Source organism: Nannospalax galili, unplaced genomic scaffold (genome assembly GCF_000622305.1).
Source record: "Nannospalax galili isolate Female #2095 unplaced genomic scaffold, S.galili_v1.0 scaffold127, whole genome shotgun sequence".
NCBI lineage: Eukaryota > Metazoa > Chordata > Mammalia > Rodentia > Spalacidae > Nannospalax > Nannospalax galili.
In genome coordinates, this window is record NW_008360326.1 from 526,850 (window position 1) to 539,454 (window position 12,605).

A 12,605-nucleotide genomic window follows, 5' to 3' on the forward strand; every position below is an offset into this window, starting at 1 on the left:
TAGCTTTCAGTGTGTAGTTGACCATATCCATATAGGGAAGAAATATATTTGTTTCATCAACATTATGTTTACAGCAGCTCAAACAGTGATGCATGGGTAATAGTTGCTTGTAGAATTGTAAAATATCAGTTTTCTATCATTCTACAACTAACTAGCTTTATTATATATTCGGTGGACTCTGTGTATACTAACCTTATCATTTCTGTTTCACACTTAGGAGCTGTCAATAGGCATTGTCATTTATGTACTAAATAAAATATTGCTTTGAGACTTATTGCACCCATGGCATGTCTAGCAATGTATTACTATACAAGTCATGGAAATGCCAGCAGGAAATCTTTGGTCATATGTTCTGATAACGAAATAGCCTACAAATAACCTTTACAAAAAAAATTTTAGTAGTAAGACATTTTGTGTTTTGAAACATAAAAGTTTTCTATTTCATTGCCATAATGAAATATGGTATGTGTGTGTGTGTGTGTGTGTGTGTGTGTGTGTACATACTTGTGTGTGCATGCATACTTTGTTGACAACCTTCCATGAGGACATGACTTCCATACAAACATGAGGTCACCCACACATATTATTTCAAAGATGATGTCAGGTATTTGTTTAAAGATTTTTTTTATATGAAAGTTAGGAACAGCCGAGTAATACAATCCTTTCTAAATTGTTTCAAATCCAAAGATAAGTACATACTGTTCTTTTCAGTGATCCTTGGTTTCTGTTGTTGCTTACTATGCTTGTTTGTTTGGGTTTTATTTTTGGCCTTGTTTTATTTTGTTTTGTTTTGGAAAGGGAGGCCATTAAAGCATCTCAGATGGCTCCAAATGCCATGCCTCACACATGACTCCTTGATTCTCAAGCTGTCATGTGGGTAAAAATCACACTTATTGAAGAAACACAATAATGACAGCTCAGAGGCTGAGGCTGAAACTTGAAAGTAATTGAACCATTTAACCACTATTTACTGGCTCAGAATTTCTCCTCAGAAATGACCCTTCACTAAAAGCCTGTGTTCTTGTCACATGCTGAATTCATTGCCTTTTGGACATGCTCTGTGTACAGTGACGCTTGCTCCAGTGCTGACACTAACCACGCTGTCTTCTCAGCTCCCAGTGGGATGGCTTTCATCCAGGCTCTGCCTTATCTTTAAGCAGAAGTTTTCACATTTTAGTCTGCATCAGAATCACTTGGAATGTCACAGATTGTGGGGGGTCCCACACCCTGAGTTTCTAACTCATAAAGAGTCTGAGGTCAGAAGATCTGAATTTCAAAGTTACCCTCAGAGATGCCAGTAGGATTGATTGAGGTCCCAACTTGCTCTGAAAACTGCCCTGTCTGAAACATAGGTCTTTCCCCTAATCCATAGCACTCCTCCCCTCCAAATTAAAGATAAGCAGTAACTTCCTTTTGACAACCTGCATCTCATTCTTCCATGATTTCTCTAGGCCAGTATTGCCCAGTAGAAATGTCATATGAGCCACAGATGGATTTATTTATTATTTATTTATTTAGGTTTTTATTGGTATGGAAGAGGGAATCTGGGGAAGGATTTTCTGTAGCCTAGGCTTGCCTCAAACTTGAAATGTAGCTGAGGACAACCTTGAATGTCTGCTATTCCTGCTTCTGCCTCCTGAGTGCTGAGATTACAGTTATACACCACTACTTTCCATTTATGCATTATTGAAGCCCAATAGAGGGTTTTCTGTGCATGGTAGACAAGCACACTACCAATTGAGCTACAGCCCCAACCCCACAGATGTAATTTTAAATTTTCTAGTAGCTACATTTAAGAAAATGATAGTCAGTTTTAATAACATATGTTTTCTATAATGTATATAATAGTCATTTTATCTCACCATCAGTCAACATATAATCAATATAAAATATTAATGAGCTATTTTACTTTCTATTGTATTATATTCAAATATGCAATGTCTGAAATTAGGTGCATAATTTTTACTACTTTCAGAAAGTTGTACCTTGAAGTATACATGTTTCTAGTGATGCCTGGCGCCACATGTCGTGTCTGTTATAGTGGACAGCTGCAGCATTAGATGTTTAGAGTCAAAGCAACTAGAGCTTTGGGGCTCTGTTTATTCCGTCCCTTGTTATGACTTCCTTCACTTCACCTCTTCAGGCTCAAGATATGCCAGGCACACTAGCAAGTTAATAACAAATCTTAAGTAGAAATATACATATACATTATACATATAATACATATATCATCAGGCATTCATTTGGATTTTAAAATGCATGTCAGTATTAGAGTGAATTCTTTCTTTTTATGCACAGAATTAAATATAAATATGTTGTGATACCTTCCTTTAGTACACTTTTTTTTTAACTTCACTGTTCTCTAGCCCTTTTATCCCATTCACCTCCCCGTCATCAGCAGTTCTTCCCCTAGTAAAATAATCTATCCACACTTGTATAATCCTACACAAACATAAACACAGAAGTCTGTTTGTCTACATTTGTCTTATTAAACTAGGATCGTATTATACCCACTTCTCTGTATAATTGCATTTTTTATTCAATAATAACTCATAAAATCCCTGCAAGTCAGCTAGAAGTTGTAATTCATTCCTTTTAATGACCGCAAAAGAATCTAAGGAGTAGGATAGTATGATATGTTCAATATTTCTGTTATTGGCGAGCAGTCACATTTTATCCTCTTTTACACACTAAGGTAAGAACCCTACTCTGTACAAATGTATATATAATATCTATTTTTGCCTACTCTTTCTTTTACTTACCTTGCAGCATCATTTTAAGGCCTGAACTTGAACTTTTTTCTGCCATACCTGAACGCTTTCTTTCCAACAAGAGAGCCTACCATTAGCAGTCATTCAGTAAGCAAAGGGTACACAGCAGCGTGTATCCCCTTAACCCTCTCCTGAGAACTGCTGTTCAGGTAATTTCTTCACTTGTCCCATTTCCTGGCAAACAGTAAGCAAACACGGAAGAAATCCACAAACATTTTATTACTGTATGTCTACTCAGTTTGCAAACAAATATCAATTGACATAAGTAAGATAAATGTCCTCATTTATATTTTACAATTAAGGAAAAAGAAACATGAGACTAGAAATCAAAGGACCTAGACTTAATAACCTCACCAAAGTTACTCAGACTGTAACTCGGCTAATAACAATAATCAGGATGATAAATCGTAGTGGTTACCTATTCTGCTGTGTTACATGGCGGGCACTGTTCTGAGTGCTTCACAAATACTTCATTTGTCTCTTCAACACCTCCAAAAAATAGGTTCTCTCATTATTTTATTATGATAACTCTTCGTGACTGAAGACACTGAGTTCAGAGAGACAGCCAAGGTCCAGAGTAGAGCTGACATGGGAATTGTCTAGCACCAGGGTCCTAATTCTTCGGCTTATCCCGTTTCTTTAAACTTAGCATCCTCATATGTAAAATGGGTAGGGCCACACGAACCCTGACTAGTGTTAGGATAGCTGAGGAGAAATATAACCATGACTTGAAAGCTTCAGAATTCTAACGAAGTGGGGCACTCATGAGTCAGTGTGGAAAATTTAGCTAAGCAGATGGCAAACAAAGCCATTTTCTGAACACCTCCTGAAGGTGAGAGTGAAAGATAGAGCCAGATAATGCCAAACTCCACCTGGTGCTCAGTGTCTGTTGATTTGCCTGAATTTAGGAAAAGAGCAGCCAACCTTTATCTCTAATATGTATCTTGACCATGTTCTTCCTCTTTGGGCTCTGGCCCTTGCATTTACTTAATTGGAACACCAAGCTATAAATCTTATGTACTTTAAGGGCCAGAACACTCTCCAGAGTTCTCAGATTGAAATCTTTGTGGGAGTTTGGCAATACTGAATTTTCAAATAAAATAATTAACAGTCACCTTCAGGGCTGCCTCTGAAAAAGCGATCCTTCCTGAATCATGCCAGCTTATTTTGAGGAAACTTTTTGTTTTGAAGTTTAATAAAAAGGTTTCGAAAGTAATGTAGAAACTAGTGACTGGATGCAGGTGGAGAGCTCTTTTCCCTCTCTGTAGTCCAAGGCTCCTGCTGTCAAATTGAACTTCATTCCTCTCTCTGCCCATGTCTAAGAAAGCCCTCAGAACCAGTTGCAGAGAAGGTCCAAGGTATGGCATTCCATCTTAACTGTGGTCATCTCTAATCGTAGGTTTTATTAGCAACATTTTTTCCAAGATTGTAATCATTGAAAACAGGCACAGCTGATCAGAAAACCTATTTGTTTCACTATAACACAATAAGCTCCACCAGACTTGGTGAAGCAGAGAATTAAAATCAGTTAGAAGGAAGGACATAATCCAATCCAATTCAATTGCAAACTGAAGCCTACAAGCCTACTATTTGCTGAAACAATGATTTAGATGCTCTGCCGAATAAATATAGGATGTTTATGGCTTTACGCAATAGGAATCTGCCTCATTTATGCAGCAAAAAGATCATTTACAACTAATTTCTAAAAGATACTAAGTGTCAATACTGAATTTCCAAATCAAGGCTGGCGCTTGCAATACTCCAAAGGGGATTATTAAGCAGTATGAAGTTGTTATCAGAAGGAGAATTTTCTGGGAAGCCATACTAATTTATAATCATAAAGTGCCTAGCCTGGTTTTTCTAGTCTCCAGGAAGCAGTGAGTGCGGTCTTAAAGAGTATCTGCATTGATAAGCGGTGGGGATAGGACCTTGTCTTCTGAGGACTCGCCATACCAACCTCACTGTCTTCTGTGCTGATCACAATGTCTTCTTGGCCATATGTGTTTTTTGGGAATGAAGCCTGCCCTTGGGGAGATGTTGATAAAGCTCTCAAAGGGTCATTTCTCTACCACGCATGTGAATTTTGTAGTTAGAACTTTGGCTTCCCGTTCACCTATTCTCCCTTTTGCATGCACGCATGCACACACACAAATACACACACACAAATACACACACACACACACACACACACACACAGGTAATTAAATATACAAGCTATTTGTGTCTACTTCAGCCATAACACTTCAGGTGCTATCAAAACTTAGAAGAAATGAATAGTAGGTCTTCTATTCAAGAAAATTGCCTTCTGGAATGGAGCATGGAGAAATAGCTCTGTACTCCCACCTCAATTTCTTATTATTTGTGTGACTTTAAGAAAGTCACTTGACATTTCTAAGTGTCCTTATCTCACCTGTAAAATATATTTTTAAGAAAAAGTTCACATGAAGATAAAACAAGATAGTGCATGAAGAGCTCTTTAAAGTTTTTAAAAGCTAGGGGTGGTGGCACTTGCCTATAATCCCAGCACTTGGGAGGCTGAAGCAAGAGGATCTAGAGCTTGAGGTCAGCATGTACTACATAAGGGAAACCCTATCCAAAAAAAAGAAAAGAAATTGAAAAGGTGTTAACTGAATTGAGAATTGTCCAATAGGTCTGGATCTCACCTGCGACTCTTACAAGAGAAAATTGTAGCATCCGGAAGAGGAGAGCATAGGATTCTGACTAACATTTAGGATAAATCAAAGTGTCCTGAAATTTGCTCTCCTGAAGTCCCATCAACAATTTATCATCAGAAATAAATAATTATCACCTTCCTATGATTGGGGAAATCTATTATATATGAATAAAACATTTCTCTTCCCCAGAAAAGCTATAAAATCCAGCCCTCCTTAGAGCTAGGGGCAGGCACTTAACTAGGCTCTGTGAACAGATATACCTGCAACAGACTTCAGATAACAAACTAATGATTTCTAGAAGTGCAAGACATTCTAGCAAGGCTGGTAAGACAGGCAACTGTGAGAATGGTTCTGATAACAGCATCTAGAGGCCCATCTGGTGAAACTGATGTGCTACCTGCTCTACCAGTGTCCAAGGTGAGTGTTCACTGGGCCTGATCTGCAGCATAATTTTGATCCTTGCCTCAATTATGTTACCTCCAACTTGGTTCTCTTGGCTATGGTGGATACAACTGGATACAACTTCCTTCAGTAAGTGCCTTTTCTGTTTAAATTATCCAAAGCTGGTCTTATTGATAATTAATAGATATCTCCTCAGCCCCTAGAAACTTAATATTGTAATCACATTGCATGCAGCTCTGGCCTACTATGGGACCCTAGCAAAACTGCCCCCCTGAAAATAAATAAATAAACTTAAAAATAATTTTAAAACTTTAAAAATTAATAAACTTTGGCCCTCTAGATCTCTCATTTTCCCTCCTCCAGATCAAATCACACCATTTTCTGGAGCCTTTTCCACAGATTTAATTTCCTATAAGGGAATATCTGATCAGTCAGTTCAAGTCCATGTGCTAGTTGCTGATACTAATGTAAATGTTAAGTAAGCATTTCAGTTGGCATTTCTAATGCCTCAGAACAGAGGAGAAAGCGATGTTTCCAGTCCAAAGCCTATGAGATTTCTAGACTTCAGAAGCCCACATCTGCCAAGCTAGATCATGTTCTCTATTCCATCCAAAGGGGTCTGCATTCCGGTCATACAACAACACTGGAGAAATTTATAACCTCAGTGTCTTTCCTTATGATAACAGAGAGAGAGAGTCAGAGACAGAGAGAGACAGACAGAGATAGAGAGACAAGACAGAAAGACAGAGACAGAGAGACAAAAACAGATACAGAGAGATAAGACAGAGAGACAGAGGGACAGAGACAGAGAGAGAAGAGAAACAGAGACAGAGAGAGATAGAAACAGAGACAGAGAGACAAAAACAGAGACAAGACAGAGAGACAGAGACAGAGGGACAGAGACAGAGACAATTCCATTAAATACTTCACTGGCTTCCTGTTGCTGAAGAATAAAGACCCAAATCTTTAACGTGGTCAACAAGACCCAGAATCTAATATGGTCATAAATATTTAAAAATTGGCTGGGAAGTAGAAAGTAGAGAGGGTGGAAGTTAAAGCCTGATTCATAACATTTCCTGATTTCTGATTTAGGTGGTATAAACGTACCCACCAATTTCAAACCACTAAAATCATGTTGATGAAAGAATGAAATTCTTGATATTTAACAATTTCTTCTTGCAAGCCCGTATCCAATACACTTTTCAAACCAGTTAATCCCCAACTTTTCTCACTACACTGTCCACCCCAGCCACACGGATCTTTTCCATTTCCCCTGTGTCTCCCTCCACCCGCTGCTTCACTAAGCACACAACCTGCCCCCTGAACTAAGTCCAGTTCTCCGTTACAATGCACAGCTCTCTGCATTGCCTTCTTCACATACTTATTTCAAGTTATACTTAATATCCTTGTGCAATGTTTAGCATTTCAAGCAAACACAGATATGGAGGGCTGTGTGATCAGTGCTCTTTCAACTTCTTTTATCCCTGTAGTTCCTGTGCAATCTTCTATGGGGGTGGAATTTCAAGGACAGTCAAAAAAGAAAAGTTTAGTGCCTTTTCTTGGAATCACAGATATGACAGAGACCCTCTTATGCTCTGTTGGTTTCCTTAAATTTTTGTATTATAAAAACTGGGGGGAAATCCATCCAAATGCCTTTTCTCTGATCACATGATATTCTATGCGGGAACCTCATGGTACCTGAGGGAAACTGGGATGGGAAGACAGAAGGTAATGCTACCAAAAAGATAAATTTCAGACCTCTTGTAGCCTTAACTTCTAAGGAGATCTGCTATTATAGGCTTGATAAATTTCTCTTCCTTTTAAGATTTCTCTTGAATGGTTTTGACTACTGAAAATTGTTTATAAACCAGTTTTTATTTTATAGATGTACAAAATAAACGCTCAAAGAAGCACAGAATAATAGGGAAAAAATTTACATGTCTCAGGGCTGGAGAGATGGCTCAGCAGTTAAGAACACAGGCTGTTCTTTGCAAAAGACCCGGGTTTGAATCCCAGCACCCACATGGCAGCTAACAACTGTCCATAACTCCAGTTCCAGGAGATCTGACAGTCTCTTCTGTCCTCCATGAGCACTGCACGACACGGGTGCACTTACCTACATGCATACACATAAAATAAAAATAATGAAATATATTTTAAAAATTTCCATATCTCATGGGTGAAATGTTTCATGTATAAGTACTCTCACTTTTCCTTCTTTCCTCCTGACTCCTAGTCTCAGTAAAAAATTGCACTTCCAATTCTATCACATTTTAAAAATGACAAATCTCTTTGAAACTACACCATCTGGGTCCCCCATTTGTATTTGGATGACAAAGTATTTACCTAAAGTCACATAGGTAATCACAGAACTACAACTTGAACCAGATCTCCCCAGTCCTAAACCACTTCCATTGTTTCTTCATTGATCTACACATACCACCAATGAGAACTTCACTGCTATCTAAGGAAAGCATGGAAAACTTCAGTTCTTAAACTTATGCTTCTTGAAGACAATATGAATGTATAACATAAAAGTATAAAAATAAATAATGATCTATTGAAAAACAATCTTACTTCTTCCTACCCACAACTTAACATCCGCAGTGCTAGAACCAGAAGCTCAAGATTTGGGACAAAAACCATAGCACTACATCCTGGCATCCTTCTTCATTTCCTGGGCAACTAAAAACTTCTTGTAGGTCACAGAGATTTTTAATTCATACTTCAGTGATCCTGAACCCTAGACATGTGACCTCAGGTTATTATCCCTGTCTCTGAGATTCAATGTCATGAAGTTAAAAGCATGTCCCTTCTATGGACTGTTTTTTAAAATATTATATGAGACAAGTTCTGGCATAGCATAAGTGCTCAGTAATAGTCACCATATGTTTCTATCTATTAGTGAATATTTCTGTACTATAGTACTAGGCCTGGACTGCTCTATAGATTCAGTAAACAAGTTTACCTCTGACAAACACAAATCTAGCTAGTTTACCATATTTCACTCAGTTAAATAAACCCTTGCTGAGTTCTTAGTATCTGCCAGACTCAGCATTACACCTGCACTGTAAAAAATTAACAGACAGTTCCCATCTTCCAGGGCTGACAGTATAAGCCACAGCTGATGAAAGAGCTTCTACATGTTAAAGACCTCTACAAGAGAAGATCTCAGCACACCTCTGCCAACAGCCACATTCAATTTAATTTTCAGTTCTCTGTGGGACGTGTGTGTGTGCACGTGTGTGCATGTGTATGTGTGTGCATGTGTGTGTAATTCACTGAGAAGCAATGGATCTCCATTTCCCTCTTATTCTAGGCTCTAGAAGAATGAGTGACCAATTGGTCACCATTCCTATTTAATACGCCTCCACTCTCTGAGAGCTATTGAGCGATTGTTCTGTCTTCTCTTTCTACATTAAATAATTCCAATCCCTTAACCTTTCCTCAGAGGTCCTATTTGCCAGCCTTCAGTTTAATCATTTTCATTGCTCCCCTCTGGAGTTTCTCCAAGTCCTCGACATTAAAATGTGCTGCTTTGCCATTGAGTTCATTCTTCTGAGGAATGTATCCCGTCATATGGACAAGAACAAAGGAGAACAGCCTCCAAATAGAAGGACCATTGTAGGCAGAAGTAAGGATGATTTCCTATGAAGGGACTCATAGAGAGCACTCAATTCTCAAAGAAAATTAGCACTTACTGTCACCACTACTAAAGAGGAAGGGCTGAAATCAGATCAGCTTTTAAATAGTGGAACTACTCCACTTACAATTATCTAAATTATGTTCAAGTAGATAAGGCTATTAACAGCAAACCAAGACTTGCTGTGGTTACACCTGAGATTCTCAGATCCCAATCAATAAAATCCCTGAAATACGAAAGTTCACAAGATAAAACAAGAATTCTGGATTCTGTAAAATGCCTCTGGTCATCAGGTTGACAGATGAGAGCTTACTATGTCATTCACAGGCAACAGCTTTGGCCGGACTTGGCAAAGGCAAAGGATCTTTCTTTTGTGTTCTATCCATCAATATAATTAATATTTCTTGGGCTGAAAGTGCAGCAAATCTCAGTGACTCTTAAGAAATGATAGATAGAGGTTAATCAAATACATACTGATCACAGCATGCTATCAACACAGGCAGCAAGGAGCAAATATGAAAACCACAGCTCTAACAAAATATCCCTTCAAGACATGCACAGTTTATAAGGAATATATTTTCATACATTCTTCCCAGCCTTCTGTAATTATGCCAGTGAGTCTAACCAGCCTCCTGTGAGCCAGCAACACATCTACTTGCACACATGTATGTTTGCCACATACACACGCACTCATGCACACGCACAGACACACTAACTTATGTTTCCTAAACCAAGTTTTCAAACCTTTTAAAGAAGGAAGTCATGAAAACTCTTACTAGATAATGGTCTGCCTGTTTGATGAACTTCTTTGTTTCAAAACCGTTATTTTAAATGGAAAAGTTTTCTTTCCACTTCTGGAAAAGGTGAAATATATGCTTAAGGTGAAAGTCTTGGGTCTGGGGTAACAAGGGTATGATGTGTAAAAAGCAAGCATTACTCCTCTGGGTGACTCCAGGCAGGTGGTGGTCAGATCTAGCTCTGTTTCTGAAGGTACTTGGGCCTTGACAAGACCCTGCCTGACTTAAAACTGGCCAGTCAACAGATGCTGCTCAGTAGAAGTCTGTCATCAACAGGCTTGGGAGAACCAGCTTACATTATGGAACAACCTTCCTGCCAAGTTCTGCAAAGACACCTTCAGTTCTGATATCAGAAGAAAACTATGGTTTAGCATTGAATTTTTCCACAGAGCTGTAGTCACACAGATAACACAATCTATCAACCAATCAGATGTATGGAAATAATATAGTTAAATAATCAAAAGTTAAAATGAGGAGATAGGGTGGGATTAAGAACTAGTCATAGGATCAGAACAAGAAATACCATCCTGGATAACAGCAGATAATCACAAGCTATTTAATTATCACTGAAGTTGACTTGATTCATCATCTCTGCTCATGACAGTTTTCCATGCTGGGGCATGAATCCTGGATATTTGTTACAGACTGAAGGGAGGGTACATGAACACAAACACCGTGTATGTGTGTGTATGTTTGTGTGTGTGTGTGTGTGTGCATGCATGCAACTGTGTTCTAGAAACTCCAAAAAAATGGCATTTAAGGCCATAACATGTTAGGTTTTCCTTGATAAATATGCATTGTAAGTTAGTAGTTATTTTTGCAAAAGTCAACCTCCAATAATGGACTAGAACTACAATAACCTCTGATAAATTTGTTTGGTGGTTTAAAAAGTCTTGCAAATTCAAGGCAAGTATTAAAAAGCAGAAGTAGGGTGCTGTTGTTGACATACGTTACCAGGTTATATTGTAGTGACTATGGCAAGTGGACAGTTCTGCTGCTGGATACCAACCACCCAGTGCACCTCTCTTTACCTAATCATTCTTAAAAACCAGCGATTTGTACCTTTGTAATGCATTGCACCATGAGAAGGAATCTTTACTCAATTTCAATTTGGAAAATATCAATTAATACAGCCATCTAGATTCCCTATATGGAGAGATCCTTAAAAAAGATGTGAGAAAATAAATGATCCAATGGATAAAGGGGAAAAAGGTAGACAAGAAGCAGAAAAATGAGATTGGTTCATTTTTTTAAAGTCCATCTAAAATGAGCAGGTGGCATTTGCAATAAAGCTTTTCTGAACCTGAAAAAGAAAAAATTCCTGCTGACTTTCAAACACCAACCAGTTGGGTCATTCTTTTTAAAAAGGGGGAAAAAGATAGCCAGCAGATTAAAGGAACTCCATTTATAAAAATCAAATGAACCTCTAACAAAGCTTGTTTGGGGACATGAATAAATCATCCAGTCATGAATTATTCATTGTTATCAAGAAACAAGCTGGGGATTCCAGGAACTGGGCCGAATCTGGAGATGAGCAAGTTTATTGTCTCATGCCCACCACATGAAGGGAGAGGACCAGCCATGGGCATTGTCATGTGAGACAGACTGTGCCAGTCCTCCACTGATGTTTCAGGAGACATTTTATAGCCTTTACAGCCAGATGACAAGGCAAATAAAGTTTAATCCACAGAAGCTTTAGAAAAGTCCATGTTCTCAATATGCAGACAATAATATGCCTCTTTCTTTCTCTTTGTCTCTCTTTCAGCATGGTATACATAGGAAATATGAGCTATGTGCAAAAAACCAGAGGGGTGAAAGCTTCCATCTGAAGGGGTTGACTAGAAAATTCCTTGACGATAAACTGTTGGCATAGTCTGCCTTGCTCATTCATGGCTTAGGGTTGGTTTATTCTTGGGAGGGGACATAGGAGGGTAGAGGGAAGGCTTCCAGACTTAATGCACTAATCAATGCATGTGTGTGTTCCAGGTCCAAACTGCTTTGCAGGAACTACAATAATTCCAGCTGGCATTGAAGTGAAAGTGGACGAATGTAACATCTGTCACTGTCACAACGGGGACTGGTGGAAGCCTGCTCAGTGTTCAAAGCGCGAATGCCAAGGCAAGCAGACTGTGTAGGAGCAATTCCCGACCAATGACAAGTTCTTAGGAAAGGATGCTATGGCTTCTACACTGCACATGTTTAACACTAAACAAAACAAGCAAACAAGCTCCTGCCAGCTACAACAGGGTCACCAGCAAAACCTTTTGGGGTTGACAAAAGTGAATATTTTACTAAGAGGAAATTTCTCTTTATATAT

At 38.6% G+C, this 12,605-nt stretch overlaps 1 protein-coding gene across 2 annotated transcripts in view; it reads left to right on the plus strand.

Annotated features, from left to right (window-relative positions):
• Vwc2l (von Willebrand factor C domain containing 2 like) overlaps positions 1 to 12,605 on the plus strand; it is a 151,374-nt gene extending 138,769 nt beyond the window's left edge. For both annotated transcript variants that reach the window (XM_008825666.1, XM_008825665.2), the window contains one exon: positions 12,275 to 12,605. In XM_008825666.1, the coding sequence (XP_008823888.1) occupies positions 12,275 to 12,423 (149 nt within the window). In that variant the 3' untranslated portion in view covers positions 12,424 to 12,605. The remainder of the gene's footprint in view (positions 1 to 12,274) is intronic.